At 44.0% G+C, this 25,915-nt stretch overlaps 1 protein-coding gene across 1 annotated transcript; it reads left to right on the top strand.

Moving 5' to 3' along the window:
* The first annotated feature begins 4,064 nt into the window (after positions 1-4,064).
* Positions 4,065-21,080, top strand: rffl (ring finger and FYVE-like domain containing E3 ubiquitin protein ligase). Its single transcript, XM_083636818.1, has 8 exons — positions 4,065-4,193; positions 11,311-11,498; positions 12,649-12,846; positions 13,465-13,740; positions 16,937-17,144; positions 17,855-17,878; positions 20,194-20,379; positions 20,622-21,080. The coding sequence occupies exons 2-7, from the start codon at positions 11,322-11,324 to the stop codon at positions 20,373-20,375; spliced, it is 1,065 nt and encodes a 354-aa protein (XP_083492944.1). The 5' UTR covers positions 4,065-4,193; positions 11,311-11,321; the 3' UTR covers positions 20,376-20,379; positions 20,622-21,080.
* Positions 21,081-25,915: the final 4,835 nt, after the last annotated feature.

Genomic DNA, 25,915 nt, shown 5'->3' with positions numbered 1-25,915 from the left:
ATCTACTGACCAAACCACCTCTGTCTTTCTATCTGTCTGTGTCTGTGTTGAGAAGTTCTTCCTGCTTACAGACAAGGACCCTAAAAAGAAGGATACGACGTCACCCACGCCACAGCCTTCAAACTTGGTATTGGGCCAGTTCTATTGAAGTGAATGGGGCAGGCAGGGTAAGTCCCACTATAAACCATCTGTGTTGTTTCCCCTTTGATTGAAAAATACTTCCACCAAATTAAAGGAAACACATTCCGTGATCTTGACTGATGCCCTGTTTGGTCATGTATCATGATATACAGTAGTTGAAGTTTTGAAGTCTGTCATTTAATTTGACAGTTATTGAGTGTTAAAGTGTGGACCAGTGGTCCACACTAACTCAAATTAATAACTCATTAACTCAAATCAACTCCCAAAAACTGTCAAACTAGATGAATGACTTCAAAACCGTTTACAGTTTGAGAGTTGATTTGAGTTAATGAGTTATTAATTTGAGTTAGTGTGGACCAGTGACATCACTGGTCCACACTAACTCAAATTAATAACTAATTAACTCAAATCAACACTCAATAACTCAAATTAAACGACACACTTCAAAACCGTTTACAGTTTTCTGATATACTACTGCAGTTCTAATGATACAAAGCTGGTTGAAAATGGGCGGAGTGTTCCTTTAAGCGAGACTTGGATCAAGCAGAAGGAAAATTATATCTCTCCTTTAAAAAAAAAGCAGCTGCCAACTGAAGCAATCTTGGTGAATACTGCACCAATTTCAAAGATTTCTGTTCACATTACTTAGTTATACATAAAGAAAATTAAAATAGGGTCCAAGTTGAAAAATACAGAAATTCTCCTTTGAATAAACCAATAATAAGGAAAACAAACGCACACATTTACATAAAAAAAAAACATCAGTCAACATTACATAATGTGTTTTCTTTAATCTTGGGTAGGCATTTTTCAATTAGAGGTGAAACAACACATGATGGTTTATAGTGGGACTGGCCCTGCCCGCCCTATTCACTTCAATAGAACTGGCCCCAAAATCTGTCCCCAATGCAAAGAGTTGAACGCCGTGACGTGAATGATCTTCTTTATAGGTTCCCTGCTCACAGCCAAACTGTCGTCTCTGATTTGGACCCGGGTGTTTGGTGGATTTCAGCCACTCCTAAACGTTTTCTCCACATTTACTCGTTCACCAAAAGTCTCCTCAGACGAACCCACTGTATCACCGCTATCTTTAGCACTCTGAGCCAGGCCGCCACCAGGCTGGCGGCTTGACTCAGACTCATTTGAGACTCGGGCCGAGACTCCTTTCATTTGAGACTCGGGCCGAGACTCGTTTGTGGGTGCTTTCTCACCAGGGACCTGGCACCGTTTCTGCGCACACTTGTCCCTAAATTGACCCCAGATCCGGATTCTTTGATGAGTGTGAACGTTGCGTTCCGTGCCTGGGCGCAGAACAGCAAACCGTGACAGGGTCCACTTGAAGAAGTGGTCTGGGGAATGCTTTGGCGTGCCTGGGGACGGAACACTTGCGAATGTGAACGCCGGCAACTGTACCGAACCACGTAGACAACACACGGAAGAGAGGATACAGTCCAGGCGTAGTTAATGACGCAAGTGTTCCGTTCTGTTTCCCGAGCACGGAAGACATTTCGTAATGTGAATGCTGACCAGCGGGGGAGAGGGGGGCAATCCTACTCAGGCACGGAATGAAAGCAATTGTTCCTAGTGAGAAAACACCCTGAGTCTCGTTTGAGACTCGGGCTGAGACTCATTTGAGACTCGGGCTGAGACTCGTTTGAGACTCGGGCTGAGACTCGTTTGTGACTCGGGCTGAGTCTCCTTTGAGACTCGGGCTGAGTCTCGTTTGAGACTCGGGCTGAGACTCATTTGAGACTCGGGCTGAGTCTCATTTGAGACTCGGGCTGAGACTCATTTGAGACTCGGGCTGAGACTCATTTGAGACTTGTGCTGAGACTCATTTGAGACTCGGGCTGAGTCTCATTTGAGACTCGGGCTGAGACTCGTTTGAGACTCGGGCTGAGACTCATTTGAGACTCGTGCTGAGACTCGTTTGAGACTCGGGCTGAGACTCATTTGAGACTCGGGCTGAGACTCATTTGAGACTCGGGCTGAGTCTCATTTGAGACTCGGGCTGAGTCTCATTTGAGACTCGGGCTGAGACTCATTTGAGACTCGGGCCGAGATGTGCTGTAGTCCGCTTGCCATTAGACAAAAGTCTAGGTTGCTTTCTCACAAGTTTTGTGTGTTGCAAAAAAAATAAGATATAAATAAAAACATTTTTATTTTACGTTTTACTGGATATGAAATTAATGATTGAACGTGAAACCTTTTTCTTACTGTACTATAGAGAAATTAGCTGTTTTTTTTATTTTATTTTTGGTTGGTTTTTTCCTACACTGTTTATGGCAATAAAAATGTATCATCTTACATGATTAGAATGTGTTTAAATTGGGGAGGGGTTGAGGCCTTGTTTGAGGTTTTGTTCCAATGAAACCCGAGGAGAAGAATAAACCTTGTTCCTTATTGGCTGCAGTGACACCAACATGTCTACCCTGCTTCATCCTATACTGTATGTGTGTGTGCGTACGTACAGGCCCAGCGTAGGTACCAGATGTGTCGGGGCGAGCCTCCAAGCGAGACTAGATGTTAGCTGAATCCCCTCCAGTTTTTTCTTCTTCCTCTCAGCAGTTCTTGTTCATTTTAATATTGATAATCTCGTAGCCTACAAGTTAAATTAATGATTGAATTAACTTATGGACAAATAAATACATGCTATTGCTAGCTGCCTTTTACAGGTGGGTGCAGAATCTGAGCAATGGATCTTTGATGAGGATCAGCGCAATACTTACAGCAACTGTACAGTAATGCAGCTATAAGGCCATTGGAGCCGACCCAAGTTTTCTTTAAGAAATAACTAAATAAATCAGTCAATTGAATTTATAAATTTGAACCCCTGATTTCAAAGTGCTGTAGCCTATTTGTTATTTAATAGGCTACATGAAATTAAGAATGAATGTTTACAGACACTAGGCATCTTGCGCATTACGCGCGCTCGATTCCTAGGCTCGCCCGCTGCACGGGCTCACCCGCCCTGCAGCTCGGCCTCTGTGCAGGCTCACCTGCTCTTTCCCCCCCCCCCGATTTTTATCCCCCATTAGTGCTAATTTAATTTATTTATCCTGGTTGCTACTCCACCCTCTGCCGATCTGGGGAGAGCCGAAACAGGCTCCATGCTTCCTCCGAGACATGGGCAGTTAGCCAGCCGCTTCTTTTCACCTGACAGAGGAAGCTTCACCGGTAGGACATAGCACGTCACGTGGGAGGTTCACGCTATTCCAACCAGTTCCCCTCCCTCTGAACAGGCGCCCTTAACGACCAGAGGAGGAACCACATTAGCAACCAGGATATTGCATGTTTTGGTGAAGGGGGTTCCTATATGAAGGAAACCCCCGGGAGGCACGGGGAGAACATGCAAACTCCGCACAGAAAGGCCCTTTTGACGACCCCACCTGGGCAGTGGGCACTCGAGGACATGCGGACGGGCACGCATTCCTCCAGCGCTCACAGCGTCCCAGGTGGGAATCAAACCCAGGACCTTCGAGCTGTGAGGCGACAGCACTTACCACTGCACCACCGTACCCCCGGCTCACCTGCTCTTATGACATCACTGATTAAGTCACAACTTCGCATCTTATGACATCATCAGTGATGATGGACTTTATCACGTCATCAGTGATGTCACTATGCCTCCGTGTGTGTGTGTGTGTGTGTGTGTAGTGGGACAACAAATAAACAAACAATCCCTTTTATATATAGCTAGATAGATATGTTTTAGCATTAGCCTACATGTTTCTCCTTTGATTCTTTCATCGATTTAATAAGTAAATAGTTAGAATTATTTATTCATTGTTCAACTGGCAGAGGTGCTTTTGTATGCGGGACGTTTACTGGATGCTATTTTTACCACAAGACAGACAGGTTTAACTAGTCTCCTCAGGGGCCAAAATGGCGGAGGCATAGCTCTGCTGCTGCGCGCTGATGTTGCAATGGAGAGGTGTTCTTTTGTGTCACTTCTTATCAATGTAGGTTACGTTCTTTGACCGTACTCTGTCAACTACCAGCGAGCTGCTGGAGCTAACTGCTAGCTGCCTGCAGCTGTGTGTCAGCCTGAGGTAAGATGTGCTTTACATTAGCTTGAGTTTAGTTAGTTAGCTAGTTTAGTTAATTTTCCAGCTGACAGAATGGTTGTGGTCAGCTTTGACAGCAGCCGGGCTGAGGACACAGCACGGTTCAGTTCGGTTTAAAGTTTAGCCCAACTCTTAATCAACTTCAGTAGCGTTAGCTAGCCTAGCCGTTAGCCTGCTAGCTGGCCCGGTACGGTCCACTTTATTAGGATGATCCAGGCTCAACACACTTCATATAAAAGCCGACTTTAGACTGTTTACCAGTCAGACACTGACTACTACTGAGGCGAAACGTGGGCTTTACTGTAACTGTGTAACATCACAAACAACTAACTACTTCACATGCTAGTTTGTAAGCGAGAACTAACGTTAGACCCAAACAAGAACACTAGACATAAGTTACCAAACATATTTATGGGAAAACAATAGCCTATCATCAATACGCTACGCTATAAACTCAAAACACTTATTTGGCCACATTGTGATTGATTGTTCGGTTAACGACGACACGTTAAAAGTGTCACAAAGACATGACATGCCTGCTGTTACCCAAGGAAGCTAGAGTGCCAAAGTCACGCCCTCTTCCGGGTTAAGCATTATGAACCAAAGGATTAAATCCAACATTTATTTTCCCATAGACGTTTAGTCAAATGCGGATAGAAAATTGTTTTACTTGGTCAAACCAAGCGATTCAGCTATATTTAGAATCAGGAGAGAGCACACACATTTCACTTGGACCAAAACTAAAACATACTAGCCTACTACTACTACTTATTATTATTATTATGCAAAAATGATGGGTAGCGAAAGTAATATATAGTAATGTAACAAATTACTTCCGATACCAAGTGATAAGTAAAGTCATCTTTTTAAAGGAGTAATCAGTAATAAGTAGCTAATTACACCGGAAGACAAATACAAATTTCAGGAAAAATGTCATGATAAGGCAATAGCTACGGATGGGCATTTTAAGTAATTAAAATATTCAAGTACTCCTATTATGAACAAGTAACCGGGTACTAAAGAAAAGAAAAGAAAGGGGGGGAGGGTCCGTGTGAAAACCGTTCTTTTAATACATCCATGGTGGAAACACAAGCGGATGGCTATGTTGAGCAGTTAATTTTGCATTATGACAATGACAGAGCAGGGTAATCTGCTGTGTAGCGTTAGTATTTTAGCATGGAAAAAGCACTGCCTGGAACACTTTGTGAGGCGAGACAAAAGGACAGAAGGTGATCTGACGTTAGGGCTGTCACTTTTTACAAAGTTCGAACAAACTTAAATTGACATGCAATTTGTTTGATTATATTAAAACATAACCCCCACCCCCGCTCGCGCACAGACCATTTTTATACACCAGACCCAAATAAATACTACCAAAGATGATTAGGGTCACTTGCGTTTTCTTTCTTTTTTTTTTACTTGTTTTTTAGTTCTGAGTTTAAAGTTATAATCTCTAAGATTTCAGCTGTGTTCTTTTGGGTGACACCTATGGCGATGAGTGGTAATTACAGGTGACGTCCAAACAGTGTTGCATTATGTGACGTTACGAATGTCACTATATACTGCAAAGGCTTCCATCAATGGACCATAGCCTCAATCAACATTGTGAGTGACTCTTAATTTATTTATTTTTATTTAGATGAAAATCTTTGAGATTATAGCTTTAAATCAGGATTCTGAGAATAAAGTCAGTTTTGAGATTAAAGTCGGAATTCTGCAGGGAAAAAGAAGCATACTATGTGACATCACCGACGATGTCACTGATGACATTATCGATGGTGTACCGGAATTCGAATGTTGCGGGTCCCTAGATTTTTGCAACGTCAAAATAGGGTCACGAGCCAAAAAAGGTTGGGAACCCCTGCTCTAGCTCCATCTGGTGGCTCGAGTGACATCACTGATGACATCACTGGACATCCACTTGCTCAAGTGACATCACTGATGGCATCATCACTGATGACATAATCACACAATCACAATAGTGACTGAACCACACCGCCACCACAGAGACACCCCGCCACCCACTCAGCCAATTTGAACTAAAGAAGATGGGGTCCGAAGGCTTTTGTGACGTCAAAGTTGGGTCACAAGCCAAAAAAGGTTGGGAACCCCTGCTACAACCACAACACACACACACACACACACACACACACACACACACACACACACACACACACCACAACAAGCTGACCCAGCTTAACACACCAGGCCAGACAGATAGGATGACACTGTGGTTAATGCTCTGAATTAATGATTAGCACAACACACACAGAAACACTGTATTAGCTTCAGTTTGGCTGAACTTTAGAGCCATATTATTTCCGCAATCGCGGAATTGACCAATAAAAATGTAATCGACTGTAAAACGTGGAATACTGCCGAATTTGCCATAATTTGTCTGAAATTCTGTTTTCGGGAGAAGATAGAACATTTTGTGGAGAGCGAACATTACCCCGGGCCGTGCCAGCATGTTTACAAGCACTAGCTACGTCACTTCCATGCTACTTCACAAAACCACAACAATGTCGATCAATCGATGTTTTCTGTTTTGCTATATTGATATTCTTTTTATTTATAATTAAATTGAGCATTTGGGCCTTTTATAAGAATGTTTATTTGTATGATTTCAATTGTCACATTCAGAATCAGAATCATGGATACATATTTGAGGTTTGTTTACTAATTGGGGAACAAACGCCGCAAACATCCCTTAGCCGGCTACTTTACCTATCTGGCTTGCTACTATGCACCCCGGCCCCCTGCCACCGCTGCTGAAAAACGATCTTGGAGGAAACACTGAGGTCATTCTGAATGGGGGATAGGTGGCTGGTGGCATAATAGACCAAGTGAAGACAAAACTAGAGAGATCCCCGGAATACGGGAAAAAGAGGTCTTGCGTCTTATAGACGCTGGAATTTCCCACTAAGAACATGAGGATGTGCGGCTCTGCAACTTTGAAGATGTAGTTGGATCCTAGATCCATCCTGACAGCGAGTACGGGTCAGGAAACCTCACCCCTATGAAAGAGTTAGGCTTATTTGTGTAAGATAACCCGTCGCTGGCACAGCTTTAAAACGTGGAGATTGAGAAGGCATCCGGAAACTTCCATATTTCTATGACGGCTGAAGTGAACAACCGCTTAGCTGTCACTTTCTGCAACCAGTTTGGCTCCGCCCACAAAATAAGTAATTGCTGTTTCCAACCATGAAAGAGGTCTGTATCCTAAAGGTAGGGATGCACCGATCCACTTTTTTAACTTCCGATCCGATACCTGAATTTGGATATCTGCCGATACCGATATTATTCCGATACCAATATTTTTCTTGAATATACAGTATAGGCAAAGATTTGGCCAATTAAAGATTTTTTTTTAAATATACCTGCAAAACACAGACAAAATTAAGAAAATATACAAGGCAAAGAAGGATATTATTATACATGGGCAAATTACAGCCCGCTGGAATTGCAAAAAAAGAAAAAAGAAAAAAAATCCCGATTCCGATCCGATCCGTGAATTAGTGGCAATATCGGCACCCGATACCGATATTGGATCGGACCGGCCCCATACCTACCTAAAGGTTAACAATGCTCACTCTGATGTCATCATATTTGGGGAGGGAAAGACCAGGTGGGTCTACTAAGTAGGGATGGGCATTTCTAGCAAAAACACTATTCGAAATTCGCTGGCCAAATTCGAATTTAATTCGAATTTCGAAAAAAAAAAAAAAAATGTAATTTTTTTTTTTTTTTTTTTTTTTTTTTTGTGAGTGAAATGTTGCATTGTCTCCCCTGATTCTAAGTCTACGGCTTTATTAATTAATATAAAAAGCTTCTGCTGTGGATTTTTAGCTCAAACAAGCATTGCACCACTGAAGTAAAGAACATGTTACATGACATTGACATTTTCGAAAATAAAAAACAGTTTTGACAATCATGAGTGGTTCATTAAATATTTAGTAGGCTCAGGTCTGAGTGCCAAAGGGGTGCCAAAGTCACCCCCTCTCCCTCTTCATGGGATTTCATCTGCCATTAATTTTTCCATAAACCTTGCTTAAAATGCTTATAAAAATTGTTTTACTTGCTCAAACCAAGCGATTTGACTATACTTAGAATCAGGGGAGACAATGCAACATTTCACTCAAAAAAAAAAATTTTTTTTTTTTTTTTTTCGAATTTCGAATTTCAATAATAAAAGTCGACCTTGATAATAACAACGATTATTCGAAAATTCGAAATTCGATGCCCATCCCTACTACTAAGTCAAGCTTATCCAAAATTACAAGCCTCTAAAACATAAAGTTACAATAGTCTAGCAGGAGGGGGCCCTCAGATTTTGAGGTACCCCTACCCGAGTTCAAACAAAAACACTTTTTTTTCTTTTCATTTTCTCTTCAGGGCCTCCCCCCATTCATGAAATAGATTGTTGGGTAACTTTATTTCAAGGCAAAAGTGGTGAAATCAATCAAAAATGATGCACCCCATAAACTCCGAAAGAGCAGAGAGAGATCTTTTCTGGACGATACACGGGCTACAATACATAACGCTGTCTAGCTTTTCAAGAGAAGCTCTGATCCTGCTCACATTTTCTATGTGAGTACCGTAAATTCCGGACTATAAGCCGCACCTTTTTTCCCGTTTTTTGGCCTTTTTTGGCCCCTGCGGCTTATATAACGGTGCGGCTTATCTATGGATTTTTTCAAAAAAAAAAAAAAAATCTCTCTTTTTTAGCACTCTTTCTAACTATAAATCCTATATAACTATAATAAGTTTTAATTTCCTCTCTTGCCCTCTTTTCACCACACTGTATGACACTGTATGACACTGTGTGCACTGTAAAAAACAACACAGGTGGTGTTGTGTTATGTTGTTTTGTTGAAATGTTAATAAATGGGAGCTTCCTCAAACAGCCATCTCTTTCCCGACAATCCCCTCTGTGCATGAACCCTTACATATGGTAATTAAACATTAACACATTCACTGCCAACAACGTGTAAACACGTTTTCAGAATCCAGCTGTTGACTGCCAACAACGTGTAAACACGTCCTTGGCAACGATTTTTTTTTTTTAACGGGGGGTTGTGCATCTAACCCTTTTACATATCTTATATAAGTATTGGACGTGTACAACGTGTACAACCCATTCCACCGACCCACTAAGTGGCGACAAGGAAGTAGGAAGGCAAGCAAAAAGCAGTGTGATCCATTTCCATTCTCATGAAAATGGATTGGCGGAGGGGATTTTCAACCCATTCTTTTTTGTTTCTTTTTCGCTCTAATTTAGAGTAATTTAATTTCTATTCAGAAATTTATTTGAGAGGTCGAGAGTATGAGAAAGTGAATTTGCACAGGTAGGAAAGTGCTTGTTACACGGCGCTGCAGCCAAGAAGAACGCCCACGGAGGGAGGAGTTGAAGCAACTCTCCCTCTCGCTCTCTCCCTCTCTCTCTCTCTCTCTCTCGCTCTCTCTCTCTCCCTCCCTCCCTCTCTCTCTCTCTCTCTCTCCCTCTCCCCCTCTCACTAGGATTAAACCTAGTGCGTCTCCCTCCCGAGAGGGAGGGAGGGAGAGAGGGAGGGAGAGCGAGAGGGAGGGAGAGAGAGAGAGAGAGAGAGAGAGAGAGAGGGAGGGAGAGCGAGAGGGAGGGAGAGAGAGAGAGAGAGCGAGAGGGGGAGGGAGAGAGAGAGAGAGAGAGCCAAAAATGAATGGTTAAAGTGACTGTTCTATCCAATTTCACAAAAAGCCGTTTATCTCTGAATATTTTTTCTGACGCTAAAACCATGCTGTATTCAACTGCTAATGCTTACATAACTACTAACTCTACAAACTAACTCTTTTAGACAGAGAAAGTACACATTCTATTAGTACTTTTGAGATATTGTATGTTCACAAAGTCCAAGCTGAAACGAATCCTCGGCTCTTGTAAAATGAGCCAGAATCCTCAAAAAACGGCTTGGCAGAAGCTACCTACAGCAAAAAAAAACGGCTGGCAGTCAATGTGTTAAAACACAAAAAAAAAAAAAAAAAAAAAATACCATTAAAACACCCGCGGCTTATAGTCCGGTGCGGCTTATATAAGAAAAAAATAGTCAACTTTGCAGGTGCGGCTTATACACCGGTGCGGCTTATAGTCTGGAATTTACGGTAGTCTGGTACCCAGTGCACATGTCAGCTATGTTGATAAGAACCTGAAATACACGCGGGATTAGTGAGAAACTCGGTAAAAGAAGGAGAGCTGCGAATGCTTGTGCAGAACTAATTAACCGGGCTAATTAACGAATTAATTTAATTAACGAATTAAACTAAAATTAACCGGGCTGTAAGAGCAGAAAATACACTATCGCAGCTGCAGCAGCCATATCCTCCAGGCTCCTGTAGCCACTACTACCAGATGACGCCTTCAGGGTGCCTCGATATTAAAGTCTGCACGTGAGTGTCACCTCGCGTCACCAGGCTCTCTCTTAAAGAAAGGAAAAGAGAGAGAGAAGAGTCACGTGAGTGTGGCGTTTAAGGACATTGTACTCTGTCGCTACAAAATAAATAAACTGGGTGTGTGTATTACTCATTGTATTACTGGACAGACATATAATAAATAAACTGGGTGCTACTCATTGTATTACTGGACAGACATATATAACTAACTTTGCAGTCTGATCCATCTTACACAGCCTATGGCTGTAATACAGTGCTGCAGTTTCTATCTTTCTGTTGTGTTTCTTTTTGCTATGTTTGAGACATAAGGCAAAGGACCTGTCTCAAACATAGACTGATATCACAGGATGTTGTGAAGAGTAGGGTTAGGGTCTTTATCATCTTTATAATTTGTAAAGAATTTGATTATAAAAAAAAAATATATGTTGTATTCTGTTCTTAAAATGTTTTATATTTTTGAAAGATGATTTCAAATTGTTTTATTTATTTTTTAATATATTTAATTCCCCCCCCCCCTCTTTTTTCTGCTTCTGATCTATTAGGTAATCAAGTATTGAATCAGTATCGAGTCATGTATCGGTATCGAGTATCGTAATACTAAAACTTGGTATCGGTATCCAAGTCAAAACGTTGGTATTGTGACAACACCACTGGATGTGTCTTTGTGTTGTTCCAGGCCGAGGCACCATGTGGGCATCGTGTTGTAACTGGATGTGTATGGACTCGTCCAGTGTGGAGGTGGAAGAGTCCGACAGTGCCCGGCGTCACCAAGCCTACAGCAACTCCGCCTACAATAGCCACCCGTCTCCCCCCGAACACACCTGCAAGGCTTGCGGGGGGCGCTTTGAGACCGCTGCACGCAAGGTACACACGGGGCTCGACGCTTAAAGGATCACTCCGTCCATTTTCAACCAGCTTTGTATCATTAGAACATCAGTAGTGTATCAGAAAACTGTAAACGGTTTTGAAGTCTGTCATTTCATTTGACAGTTATTGAGTGTTAAAGTGTGGACCAGTGACATCACTGTCAAACTATTCATCATTCATCTAGTTTGACAGTTATTGAGAGTTGATTTGAGTTAATGAGTTATTAATTTGAGTTAGTGTTGACCAGTGATGTCACTGGTCCACACTTTAACACTCAATAACTGTTAAATTAAATGACAGACTTCAAAACAGTTTACAGTTTTCTGATAAACTACTGATGTTCTAATGATACAAAGCTGGTTGAAAATGGGCGGAGTGTTCCTTTAACCATTTTCCCAAGGAGCGCACGTGCTCTCCTGCGTTGAAAAAGTTAGGAGCACATAAAGAAGTTTAGGGCCGCCATGAAAATTCGATACAGAACGATATAGCACATATTCAATAAGATTCTATTCATCTCTGATAACGCTCCAATGCAGCTCATTGGCTATTGTTTAGTTTATTTAGTTTCTTTTTCCAGTCCAATTTTGTACAATATCACCGTTATACAGATGCAGTAAACCCAGCGTTGGGCCGTCCACCACGCGCGTCAGGCGGGCATGGCGCGGTAGCGCTGCGTCGTGGATTTGTTTTTTTCACCTTGGGAAGTGCACTTTTCAACCACCAGGAGTTGCAAATACACATTGTCCGTCCGGGCCGTATGCCAGATAATGCCACAGACAGCATTGGTTTATGCAGTAGTGTTTAAACGTTAAGAACAAACCCTTTTTGTTGCTAGTATATGTCATGAGTGATTTTTCTGATGTCAAGTGGATTTGAGAATTATTCTATTACTAGTGCAGTGCCCGTTCCCCCCCCATTCACACAGCTTATCATACCAGGCATCCAAAAGTTCTTGGTTACCTTTAGTGCTGCCCAGCTGTTCAATAAGGCCAGGAGTGAAGTGCATAAAGTCTAGTTAGAGGTTCCATTCCATAATTTGAAATTTGATGTACTCTCTCTTTCGGTCTCTTTCGTGTGTGTGTGTGTGTGTGTGTGTGTGTGTCTGTGTGTGTCTCTCTGTATCTGTCTCGCTCTCTGTTTCTCTCAGCATGTGTGTGTGGACTGTAAGAAGAATTACTGCGGTCTTTGCTCGGCCCAGCTAGAGCCCCGCCCCCGACTCTGCCACACCTGTCAGCGTTTCTATGGCAACCTTTTGGAGCGGGCGGAGCTTATGAAGCTGAAAGTGAAGGAGCTGAGGGACTACCTGCACCTGCATGAGGTCTCCACACACCTGTGCCGGGAGAAGGTAAGCCTGCGAACAAACGGAGCTAATGGCTAATGGCTAGCTAAAACAGAAACGCTCTTTAAACCAGCGTGTTCAAACCTCGGTGACACCGATTCATGATTCTGTTATTTAAAGTTGGAGTGCAACATTGCAACGTAAATGAAATAGTGATGTACCCAGGGTCATAGGGAGACTAGTTGCGGCGCACATGTACCATTTTCGCAATGGGCTTATGATATGACTTGGGATATTTTTCTTTATCATTTTGGAAATAAATTGTAATCCCCCTGCGAGCTGCTCAAGTACCCGGCAGGGGTACTCAATTCAAATTCAAAGAGGTCCAGTTAGAGAAAACTTCCTCAAGCAAAGGTCCAGAACATTATAACGTCTAGTAACTTGCATTCATGATTCAGTGCCATATATTGAACTAGCCCAATAGTACGTCTGTATTTAGTCAACGGCTGGCTGTTACAATGTAAATCAAATAAACATAAACAATCTTTATTTTCAGTTTTCAAACTGAACCTGCTTGGAGACCCATGGGGGAGGCCCGCCTCCCACTTTGAAAAACTCGGGTCTATAAATGCCGGTAAACCGAGTGAGCGTAATCCAGTAGTGTCCTTCGTCCCATGTGTGCAGGAGGAGCTGGTGGAGCTGGTCCTCGGTCAGCAGACGCCTCCGCCCAGTGACGCCTCCACCCCCGAGAGCCCCACCCCCGACCCCTCCACAGTGACCCCCGACCCCTCCACAGTGACCCCCGACCCCTCCGTCCCGACGCCTAACCCCTCCACGCTGACCCCCGACCCCCCTCCCACGACCGGCCCTGCCTCCACAGAGGCCGCCCCCCCCGCCGCCCCCACAGAAGCCCCGCCTGCAGAGCCCCCTGCCGGGCCAGAGGCTCAGGAGGAGGAGCAGGTGAGACCTCACACACTCATTCACCATTATGAATAAGAAGCAGTGATGTGACGGTGAAGTATGGCATCAGTTGGTACACGACCTTCCAGTCAATGAGTTGATCTTGTCATTTTTATGATGGACATCAAAGCCTAAGCAAACATTTCCAGAGATTTATGAGGAAGAGAAAAACAAGAAATGAGATCATGGTTAGTACTCATCGTCTGTTTAGAGTCCTCTTTCCAGGCTCCTGGGTGGGACTGAATCTTTGCTATGGCTTTCCTCCACCGGGGACGGTCCATGGCCACCTCCTGATGACTCATTAAGGAATATAAACCTTTCATATATACATCCTGTATTAACAGTTTAACTGTATTCACTTTCTACACATTGTTGTGCATATTCTCAGACAAGGTAACATAGCATTTTGACAATAGCATTTGATTCAAGATTCAATCAGATGATGATGATTTGTGAATGACCTCAGACAACATGGCACATTTTATGAACAAAAATAAACATCAAACAGTATAAGTGTAAAAACAAACGTATGTAAAGTGCATGGGAGCTGCAAACATGTAAACTGGACATCTACATTGGTCAGGGAGCAGGAGTCTAGCTTAACAACAACAGTAGCCTAGCGTTGCCGTTCCCCACTATGGAGAAGCTGGAGTAACCATAGCAAGTTACACAGTGCATCATGAAACACAACATAAAGAGGTAATGCTTCGCTTACCATTATTTATACCTTCTGTACGTTTGTTTGTACATGCCACTAACCTGTGAAACAGGAGAAATATTAAGAAATGATGAAGCATAGGGAATATGCTGCCGTTCGTCTGGTCGGTCTTGCACGGTTGTAAAGACAGTAAGGGGCGGGGCTAGGGATAGGAAGGCTGTAGAAGCAGTGATCCTCACTATTTCTTCGATGAGAGCCGCACTGGCAGGACAAAGTCAATAGGAGAGCCACTTTTGTATTATGTTGTATTATGGGATGTGCGTTTCCCAGGCAACGACACACGTTGACACGTTTTGGAACAGCGCTGCACGCTGGCACAATACTCCTAAAAACAAAATGCTTATTGTTTTGAATGATTTGGCACCTTCTATTACTGTCAACACCAGTATTGTTGTATTGTAATAATATGCCATAAAGGTTTATAATTTTTTATAATTCAATTTTTTTTTTTTTTTTTTTTTTTGCAATTTCTTAGAGCCACCAACTAAAGCTTTGAGAGCCGCCAGCGTCTCGCGAGCCGCGCAATGAGGAACTAGGCCGTAGAGAGTCGGGGTTTGAGGGCTGGGTAGAGGGAGTGGATAGGGGGCTCTGGGTTTGTGAAGGACCGTGGTGAGGAATTGGGCTAGGGGAAAGGTGCCGTAGCTAGGGATAGGCAGGTCATAGAGAGTCGGGCTTCGAGGGTTGGGGTTATTTTCCATGTTGAAAACGATTTGCCGTGTTGTTGAGGTACTCCCAAACATTGCCTAAAGTGCCATAAGGCTGAATGGCCACACCACTGTGCTGTGGGCTTCAAGGTATTTGTGCTTGTATGAGTCTGGACATGCATGGATGTAGACTGCTCACTTGTTGGCGGAGGGCCAGAGATGCTCACAAGTAATTTGTTGCTAGTCCAAGTCAAGTCTCAAGTCTTTGGGCACAAGTCAAGTCTCAAGTCTTTTATGGAGGAGCGTTCTATCATCTGCTGCCATCTGGTCTGCTTAGAACACTGCATAGCTAAAACGAAGGAATTCAAAACATGTACTGTATTCTCCTCACTCCTTATCTATTAGCAGACAGCATCAGCATTGATTAGTTGACATTATTATTAGTAGACCTTTCCTTAATGTTAACACGTTCACTGCCATTGACGAGATATCTCGGCTTACAGAATCCAACGGTTCACTGCCAATGACGAGTTATCTCGGCTTAAAAAATTTTTTTTTTTTTTTTGACGGTGTGACGTGGATCAACGCTCCCCACGTCTCCTATAAAAATATTGAAGCCAGCGAACGTGTACAACCCATTCCACGGACCCACTAAGTGGCGACAGTGCTCTCCCAGACTAGAGGAAGGCAAGCAAAAAGCATGTGTGAGGAAGCCATTCTCATGAAAATGGATGGGGGAAAACGCTTTCGTTTTCGCGCTGATTGCTGGCGGTGCGGGATCGCAAATTTGCATAATAGATTACGGGTGGAACACACTTTGAAACACGCAGCATAAATAAGACCAGAATCGCAAAAGCTTCATCAAAGCTCTCAACACAAACCACAAGAAACGAGCGAGCCGATCCAGACTTGCACAGCGGCCGCCAGGCAGACAGGCAGACAGGCACAGCAGCAGCAAAGCAGTGAGCTGGTGACGCGAGGTTACAGACACGCTCGCTGCAGCCAAGAAGTTCACACACGGAGGGAGGAGTTTGAAGGAAAGGGGTGTTTCCTGCTGTTATGGAGGAAATTACTGTTCAAAACTATTGTTTAGATGTCTGACGTCTTACTGATGCCAAAAATGAATGGTTAAAGTGACTGTTCTATCGAATTTCACAAAAAGCCGTTTATCTCAAAATAATTTTTCAGACGCTGAAACCATGCTGCATTCAACTGCTAATGCTTACATAACTACTAACTCTACAAACTAACTCTTTTAGACAGAGAAAGCACACATTCTATTAGTTCTTTTGAGATATTGTGTGTTCACAAAATCTTAGCAGAAAAGAATCCTCGGGTCTTGAAAGATGAGCCAGAATCCTCAAAAAAAACCTCTGGCAGAACCTACCTACAGTAAAAAAAAAACGACTGGCAGTGAATGTGTTAATACACACAGAAATAAAGATTGTTCACGAGTCCCAAATCTCAAGTCCAAGTCAAGTCTCAAGTCGTTGAGGACAAGTCTCAAGTCACTTGGTGTGACTTAAGTGCCACTCAAGTCTCAAGTCCAAGTCCCCATCTCTGGCGGAATACAACCGTGTTGCGGTATTTCTAGTTGATTGATTTGCTTATTGACTCTGCTTAACTAGACTTAGCTAGACATATTCTCCGCGTAAAGCCCTCTGAGACATGCTTGTGAATTAGGGCTATACAAATAAACTTGACTTCATACTTTGCATTTAGATGTCTTGGGTTGAGATGTTTCCACCCGATGTGGACCGAATGAGTTGGTTGGTTGGTTGGTTGATTGATTGATTTGGTTGGTTGTTTCAGTTGGTTGTGTCTCTCTTGGCAGTCGTCTGATGAGGTGGAGGAGGTGCCTCTGTCCTGCCGCCGTGCCTCCCTGTCGGACCTGAGGTGTCCGGACGACATCGAGGCGCTCAGCGTGCGCCAGCTGAAGGAGATCCTCGCCAGGAACTTTGTCAACTACAAAGGCTGCTGTGAGAAGTGGGAGCTGATGGAGCGAGTCACGCGGCTCTACCACGACCAGCAGAACAACCTGGGTCAGTTAACAGCACTCTCATGGTTTCAATGGCAGTTTGCTTGTTAGTTAAAGTTCTAATGTCAAAGATTTCAAGCTTAATTCTCATTGGTTGACACCTATGGCGATGAACGGGAATCGCAGGCGAGATCCAAACAGTGTTACATCATCTGTGTCACCACCATTCATAGTCAATTAGATGGATATACCTAGCGTGATGTCACCCATTGGTCTTGGAGACTGTTTGAAACCCAAAATCAGTTGAATTGATTGATATTGTTGGAGCTAAATAAACTTTTAACAAAGGCATTTACTAGCCTCTAGTGATTCTTCATGTATATATCTATACAGTATCTGTGCAGAAGCCAGTGTATGAACTCTAACCATCAACCCAACATTACTTATGAGACTGAATAAAGCGGTTTGCATGTCTATAGCTATAACAAGGCTATTAGACAGGTGAGGTGTGTGGGCCTTATCCCACGCCGGTGCCCCCAATTTCTAGATGATTACCATATTTTCGAACTAATTTCATAAGCTTGTGAATATTCACTCATTCACAAATTATTATTAATAGTCATATTAATAACCAAACCAGCTCTGAAACCCCAACATACAGCAATCTACAACATTAAGAACACATTTTTCTGTGGTGTGACAAACTCAAAACACACATTTATTTGGTTTCCAGGTACGGTACTTTAATAATGATAACTTGTTTTTCTCTTTCAGTCTCCAGCCCTGTGGACAGTTCAGGTGAGTTGTCTTCTTTTAGTCTCCGCCTGTAAGCACAGGGCCCACGCTTCACTTCCCACATGAGTCCTGCTGCAGCATAGGGCTAACGGAATACCGCAGGGATGACGTACATTCTTTTTGTAGGCTTACCCAGAAGTTAGCATCACGCTCGGTAGAGCTTAGATCGGGCCCAAAAAGAAACAAGCCTGACCCGACCCGAGCCCGTTCTGTGTGAACCCGGCCCATCCGATTGGCTGCATTTATGGGCCCGAGCCCGGCCTGAACCCGCGATTTTCTAACTATATTCCTGTTGTCTGTTCAGGCTTATGAATACATAAGGTTTGAAGGTTACAATGTAACATTCTGTTTATCACACCCAAATATACGTGTGTGTGTGTGTGTGTGTGTGTGTGTGTGTGTGTGTGTGTGTGTGTGTGTGTGCATATATACACACATATATAGATATAGATATATTTGCGCATATAATGTAAAGTCCTGTGTCTGTGCAACACCTGCAGGGGGCGGGGCCGCGGGGAATACCCCACTCGCCAGACGCCTCTTGACATCCGTGGTCTTTAATGTGAAAACCAGGTTTTACTGGAACATTACACCTACAATACGATACTCCCCTTAAACAAACAGACAGAGAGGCACATAGAGTGGAGCTCACGGCGCAAAAAGTGTCCGAATCTTCAGGATCTACAGGCTGCTTGTGTTGCTTTCGCTTCAGTTGCTCCAGCTTCAGTCGGACTTTGACACAGTTATTTTAAATCAGAGGACGCATAGCATCTTGTAAACGGACTTATTTTTTCTCCAGGCTACTTTGTGGTTGTTTCAGTCGGACTTTGGCAGTTATTTTAAATGCGAGGACCCAACGGTGTCACATACTTGTTTCTGCTCCTGCTGACCTGCTTCTTGCATTTGTAGTTTAGTCATGTGTCATGTCCCCCGAGCTGTAGTTTTCTTATCGGCGCCCTGCCTCACTCTCTCTCCCACTGCCTCACTCTCTCTCCCACTGCTGACAAATGGAGCTCAACGCTATGTATGTGTCTCTTTCTCTGTCTCTTTCCCTCCCGCGCTCTCTCATATTAGCGCGCACTTTAATTAATCTACATAATGAAGTTTGAAGGTGTGTGTGTGTGTGTGTGTGTGTGTGTGTCTGTGTCTGTGTCTGTCTGTCTGTCTGTCTGTCTGTCTGTCTGTCTTCTATGCACGCCCACACCACAGGTCCGATTGGGCTGAAAATGTGAATGGAAGGTGGGTTATAATCCACGGAAGGTTATGGGCAGGTTGGAAAGTCCTCAAACCACCTGGAAAGTCCTGGAAACGACCTGGAAAACACCTCATGCCCACACCCCAGTTCGGACTGGGCTGAAATTTTGCATAGTGGGGGTAAAGATCTCGGGAAGGTCATGGGCACGTCATCAAAGTCCTGGAACCACCTGGAAAGTCCTGGAAAATCCTGGAAACGACCTGGAAAACACCTCACACCCACCCACACCTCAGAGCGGATTGGGCTGAAATTTTGCAAGGCGGGGGGTTATGATCTGGCGATGGTCATGGGCTCGTCATCAACTCCTGGGACCACCTGGAAAGTCCTGGAAAACAGATGGAAAACACCCTATGCCCACACCCCAGGTCGGATTGTGCTGAACATTTGCATTCGGGGGTGGTCATAGGCAGGTTGTGTACTCCTGGAAACCATCTGGACACCACCATCATTTCCGGCCAAGCAAAAGGCGCAGTTGCATTGCTTTGTGACTATTTAACCCGGGCACATTGCTAGTTAGTAAATAAAAATGACAATGTCCGAGGCCGAGGAATGGAGTGGAAATTCCGGCCCGGTTTGGGGTTTGGGGGGAGAACCTCTCCATCACACTTGTCCGTCTGGAAGTCACGAAGTGGTCCCCATTTGTGAAGATTATCTTGCTGAACACGAAGGTCTCAGTTTGATAAACTTTTTGTTAAGCACAGATAGGGATGTCAGTTTTCGGTTAACCGATTCATTTTTTTTCTAAGACGTGAAATACAAGAGAGTTGCGCGCTCCATTCAGGGTTCGAGACTGCCTATGCAAGCTTTTAATTCCTATAATGCTAGTTTAACCCTTGTGCGATGTTTTAATATACTTACAGGTGAGGGATAAGGCTAAACTTATTCTAGAGGCTGGAGGCAGCACTGCAGCAGAGGATAATCTATGTAAGATCCGTATGGACTCTGTGTGTGTGTGTGTGTGTGTGTGTCTCCCTCTAGAGGCTGGAGGCAGCACTGCAGCAGAGGATAATCTATGTAAGATCCGTATGGACTCTACTCTATGTGTGTGTGTGTCTCCCTCTAGAGGCTGGAGGCAGCACTGCCGCAGAGGATAATCTATGTAAGATCTGTATGGACTCTCCCATCGACTGTGTGCTGCTGGAGTGTGGTCACATGATCACCTGCACTAAGTGTGGCAAGAGGATGAGCGAGTGTCCCATCTGCAGGCAGTACGTGGTCCGAGCCGTGCACGTGTTCCGCTCCTGAACAGGTACACACAAAGTAACACACACACCCACGCATGAGCACATGCACACACACACACACACACAAAGTAGGCGGGGTGGGGAGAGAGAGGAAAAAACACTGGGACAATTGCGATTCTGCTTGTGATTTCAATGATCGAAATTGAACATTTAGATTTTAGATTTTAGAATCGAAATCGTGACACCCCCTATAAATGTTAAAAGGACATGCCGTACTGACCGGCTGTGTCTTCTTCTCTCTCCACAGGACAGACCATCTCCAAAGCAAAATGAACAAGTCCTCCAAAAGGAAAAGGGAACCACTGGAGAACAACAGAAGGCTTTTATTTTTTTTAACTCTATTTTTCTAATGTAAAAAGTTGAAGGGACTCATGTGTTTGCCTTAAAAAGTGGCCTTACAGCTGGTTTTCTATTGGCTGATGATGGGACTACTCTGTGCTCTTCTACCCTCAGGTCTTCAGCCTCACATCTCGTACGCCTCCATTCAGACAGAAGAAACTGGCCTTATTGTTTGTGTTTGAAATCCTGAAGGCAGAGGCTGTTAGCGTGTTGCTTGTTAGCTTGTACCGAGCCTGGAAAACCACACTACACTTAAGCAGCCAGTTGACCTGAACCCCTGAACTTGGGTTTGAACTCACTCTGTGCCTTACCTTGCTCCTCACTGTCACATGCTGCATTTCCTCTGCATGGTACCACCTCGACTCGACTGACCTCTACTGTATTTTGGAACCTGTTGGTTTTCCACTGCAGATAGAATCCCCTCAATGTACTCACCCCACACAACTGAACTTCCATGATGTGAAACTGGCTGTGTCACAGCAAGGAGCTAACGTAGCCTCAGAGGCCCTGGTCTCATAGCAAGGAGCTAATGTAGCCTCAGAGGCTCTGGTCTCATAGCAAGGAGCTAACGTAGCCTCAGAGGCCCTGGTCTCATAGCAAGGAGCTAACGTAGCCTCAGAGGCCCTGGTCTCATAGCAAGGAGCTAATGTAGCCTCAGAGGCTCTGGTCTCATAGCAAGGAGCTAACGTAGCCTCAGAGGCTCTGGTCTCATAGCAAGGAGCTAATGTAGCCTCAGAGGCTCTGGTCTCATAGCAAGGAGCTAACGTAGCCTCAGAGGCTCTAGTCTCATAGCAAGGAGCTAATGTAGCCTCAGAGGCTCTGGTCTCATAGCAAGGAGCTAACGTAGCCTCAGAGGGTCTGGTCTCATAGCAAGGAGCTAATGTAGCCTCAGAGGCTCTGGTCTCATAGCAAGGAGCTAACGTAGCCTCAGAGGCTCTGGTCTCATAGCAAGGAGCTAATGTAGCCTCAGAGGCTCCTGGCTCACTCGCACAGCGGCTAAACCCACTGGGAGCTCCCTTTATAGCAACCCTACTCCTCCAGACATGTAACAGTTAAATGCATACAGTAACATTACTTCCCTTAAAGCCATGGTGGTTGTCCGCTGTTTTCTGAAGTATTCTGTCGTTTTCAGTACAGAGGGGTTTTAGTTGTGTCCGAGCCTTTCATTTCTCTACAAAACAACTGAAAATGGGTGCCTGTTGAGGTGAAGCAAGGAGACCGGTTTTATTTCCAAAGAGGCTGAAGGCAGAAAGACAAAAGACTGGACTTTTTTTGGCGGAAGTTGTACACACAAGAGGGTAAGCTAACCTGGTAGCTACCATTAGCACATGTGATGACGATTCTCGATGACCAATTAGCAGTCTGCAGTGTTTTCATGTCACCTTTTGGCATCACCTCAGCTCACTCGGAACCTCGTCAGAGGTGCTATAAAAAAAAAGTCAAAGTCTGGCCTCAGCTCGGAACCTGCCCAGTGGAAAACCCAAAAAAGGAGTGGAGTCGAGCTGGTACCATGCGGTCGAAAACCACCAGAAGAAGAACATACTCCTGAGCCACATGGTCATATGTTCACTGCCATGGAAACCAGCAATAGTTCCCAATATAAGATGTAACATAGCAATAAATACATCCAAACATCTTTATAGGAACTCATCAATAACCAACCACCACCTTTGGCTGTTCTGGGGACCCATAGTCACCGCCACTTATCTCCATTCCATTTCCATGATGTCCACAGCTCAGACTGTCATGTCCTCTCTTTTGCCTGTTTGTGCTTATTTCAACTCCGTTGCCATAACAACATACCTGTAAACCACGGATACATTGATATATATTTAATAAGTCCTCCAGCCACAGGAGCATTTCCAACGTTCAGTTGAAAACGTTGATGCATTTTCAACGTTCATTTGGAACCGTTGCGCAAATAAAACCGCTTGGGTTATGGTTAGACAAAAACGGTTGCGGTTAGTGTTATGTTTTAGGTTAGACTTAACCCATTGATACCTGATGCAGCATTTGTGTGTAGCGGTCTTAAAGGGAAACACACACAAATGAGGGATATACACGCAAATGCTGCATCAGGTATCAATGGGTTAAATAACAAAAATGTTAAATGTGACTTAATGATGGTTGAAATGTAGACTTTGGGAATGCTGGGGGTTGAACTGTGTTCTCTGGTGTCGGAGGCAAAGGCTTACGCCCCGACTGCAACTCCATCACTTGCCACCGTGCTATTTCAATAGCAGACCGTTGTTATTTCACACAACCACTGTAGGCCTAGGCTATAACGTTGCAAGTATCTAGAAATGTTGTAATGTTGGTTCACAAATGTTGAGATTGAACGTATCCATGGTTTGCAGAAACTCTCTCTGCTAGTCTGAGCTCTGCTAACCTAGCCTGGCTCTCTCTCTCTGCTAGTCTGAGCTCTGCTAACCTAGCCTGGCGCGCTCTCTCGCTCTCTTTCTGCTAGTCTGAGCTCTGCTAACCTAGCCTGGTGCTCTCTCTCGCTCTCTTTCTGCTAGTCTGAGCTCTGCTAACCTAGCCTGGCGCTCTCTCTCTCTCTGCTAGTCTGAGCTCTGCTAACCTAGCCTGGTGCTCTCTCTCTCTCTGCTAGTCTGAGCTCTGCTAACCTAGCCTGGCGCTCTCTCTCTCTGCTAGTCTGAGCTCTGCTAACCTAGCCTGGCGCTCTCTCTCTGCTAGTCTGAGCTCTGCTAACCTAGCATGGCGCTCTCTCTCGCTCTCTCTCTGCTAGTCTGAGCTCTGCTAACCTAGCCTGGCTCTCGCTCGCTCTCTGTTAGTTTGAGCAGTGCTAACCTAGCCTGGCTCTCTCTCTCTCTGATTGTCTGAGCACTGCTAACCTAGCCACACATTAAACACACAAAATACACAAAAGGAATAAAAGCAGGCTGACATTTAGGACATGTGAAGGTAATGTTGACAGAAATATTTTTCTAATTAGTTAAATTAATTACCTCACTAGTTCCATTAATACGTCATGGTGGTTATGGCGTGGCGTGAGACAGCTCTTAAGTGCCTCTTGTGTCTTGTAAAACAGACTTTCCTCTCCCCACGTTAACTTTTATTATTTTGTTTTTGCTGTAGGGCGGAGATGAACTTGCTTTTAATTACACGTTAGCATAGCATGATGGCCGCCTCGTGTATCCTGTGTCCGTTTGAGTAGCGTAGCGTTAATTACGACCCAACGCTCCAAACGGATGCAGCATACACATGCAAACGCCTGTTAAAAGCACGTATCTCTGTCCTAAAAGTGATCTGTTGCTGTATCTTTAGCTTGGAGACAAGGACCCTAAAAAGAAGGATAGGGCATCACTCTCTTCACACATTCGAATTTTGCATTGGGGCCAGTTCTATTGAAGTGAATCGTTTCACCTTTGATTGAAAAATACTTCCACCAAATTAAAGAAAACACATTGTGTGATGTTTGTTGACTGATGCCCCATTCGGTCGTGTATCATGATGTAGTTTTGGACCAAACGGGCTTGATTTGAGCTGCTGGACAGAGCCATGATCTGTTTGGAGACCAATAATAAGGAAAACTAACGTGCACATTTACATAGCTAAAAAAAACAGTCAACATCGCATAATTTTCTTTAATCTGGCGGAAGCCAATTAAAGGTGAAAAGACATAGATATGATGGTTTATATTGGGACTTAAACCTGCCTGCCCCATTCACTTCAACTGGCCCCAATTCAAAATGTGAACGCTGTGACGTGTGAGTGATGTCTCATCCTTCTTTTTTTGGGGTCCTTGCTTGGAGACCAGAAGCGATCTGTTGCTGTATCTTTAGCTTTATGACAGAAGCACCGCGTGCCTCTCTTGGCCTGGAAATGGACACGGCCGTACATCTGTTCTTCTGTTTGAGCTCCATCATTTGTCTTGTTGTAACAATACATTGATTGCACTAACCTGTTAACCTGTTCTGCTGTAATGAGGCTTTTTTTTTTTTACACTGTGCTTCCGCTGGTTGTTTTGGGCCGAGGGGAAGCAGAGGGCTGGACTTCTGATATTTGATCTTTATTTTTCTTTTCTTTTCTGTGAGCTGTTTTAGATTTTTCTCAATAAATGTGAAATGATTGTTGGTTCTGTAAAGCGTTTGTGTTCTGTGCCGGGGTCAAACACATGAGAGGAGCTGAGAAAACCTGGATATTAAGATATATCTTAGTTTTCGTAAAATGACGAAAACTCTACAGCTACAATTACAATATTAACTTTGGGTCCATGGCCTCTGCCCTTTTTCTGAAAACGTCACAAGACAAGTCAGAAGTCGTGAACTCAAGCTTTCATAAAAATTCTACTTAAGTCGTGAATACCACATGAGGGGGCCGTTCATATGGACTTATGTCGTAAACACTTCTTCTGTGGTGTTTAATGGCAGTTGGTATCTTTTATGTTGCATTAATGCCTCCTGGATTCATCCATCCACTGTTTCCCTACTCGCCTTACGTAGCGCTGCCCACTTGACCCATTGTGTCACGACTTCCTGTTCAAAACAAGCTGTTTTACCTGCTCAAACTAGTCTGACTCACCTGGTCAAACCTAGTTTGACTCGCATATGAGTCAGACTAGGTTTATGAGTCACAGGAAGTGTAAACGGAATCAGAACTTCCGATTGTGTTTACACTTCCTGTTAGTCTCTCAAGCCAGACTCTTCTACATAAGGTGAATATTCTGTCCATACACGGTGAACACGATCCCATATGAAGGGCCCAGATGATGTCACAATCAAGTGACATCACTGATGACATCATTACTGAGTATATTACTTACTGATATATGACTTATGCATACAACAGTGTAATCGGGGGAAAGAGTGGAACGCCGTCGACCAGGATTCAAAGTGGCCGCTGTCGAGCAGCGAGGGAGGCCAGCGCACTGGCACGAGGGCCGAGAGGTGCGGGAACATGGTGGTCGAAGAGGAGAGCGAAGCAGCGAGAGAGAGGAGCATTGAGGAGGGGGCGGACCCCCGAGTCTGGAAATTGTGTACAAGGCATCCAGTCTGCCGGAAAGCCATTAGAAGAAGAATGTAATCCGTGATGACGTCACAATTGCTCAGTGGTGTAATGTAACGATAACAAAGTATTAATACTTAAGTACAGTACTATTGTTTTGCAGTATCTGTACTTTACTTTCTATCAACTTTCACTTTTACTCCACTACATTTCCCAAATAAAATCAATACTTTT

This window comes from Poromitra crassiceps (assembly GCF_964638095.1).
Source record: "Poromitra crassiceps genome assembly, chromosome: 5".
NCBI lineage: Eukaryota > Metazoa > Chordata > Actinopteri > Beryciformes > Melamphaidae > Poromitra > Poromitra crassiceps.
The sequence above is the reverse complement of the archived record's forward strand: the minus strand, read 5'-3'. Positions and strand labels throughout refer to the sequence as shown.

Coding starts and splice junctions, on each gene's coding strand:
- rffl (XM_083636818.1), top strand. CDS start 11,322: ATGTGGGCATCGTGTTGTAACTGGATGTGTATGGACTCGTCCAGTGTG. Junction 13,741..16,936: donor AGGCTCAGGAGGAGGAGCAG/GTGAGACCTCAC, acceptor CTCTCTTGGCAG/TCGTCTGATGAGGTGGAGGA. Junction 17,145..17,854: donor CGACCAGCAGAACAACCTGG/GTCAGTTAACAG, acceptor TTTCTCTTTCAG/TCTCCAGCCCTGTGGACAGT.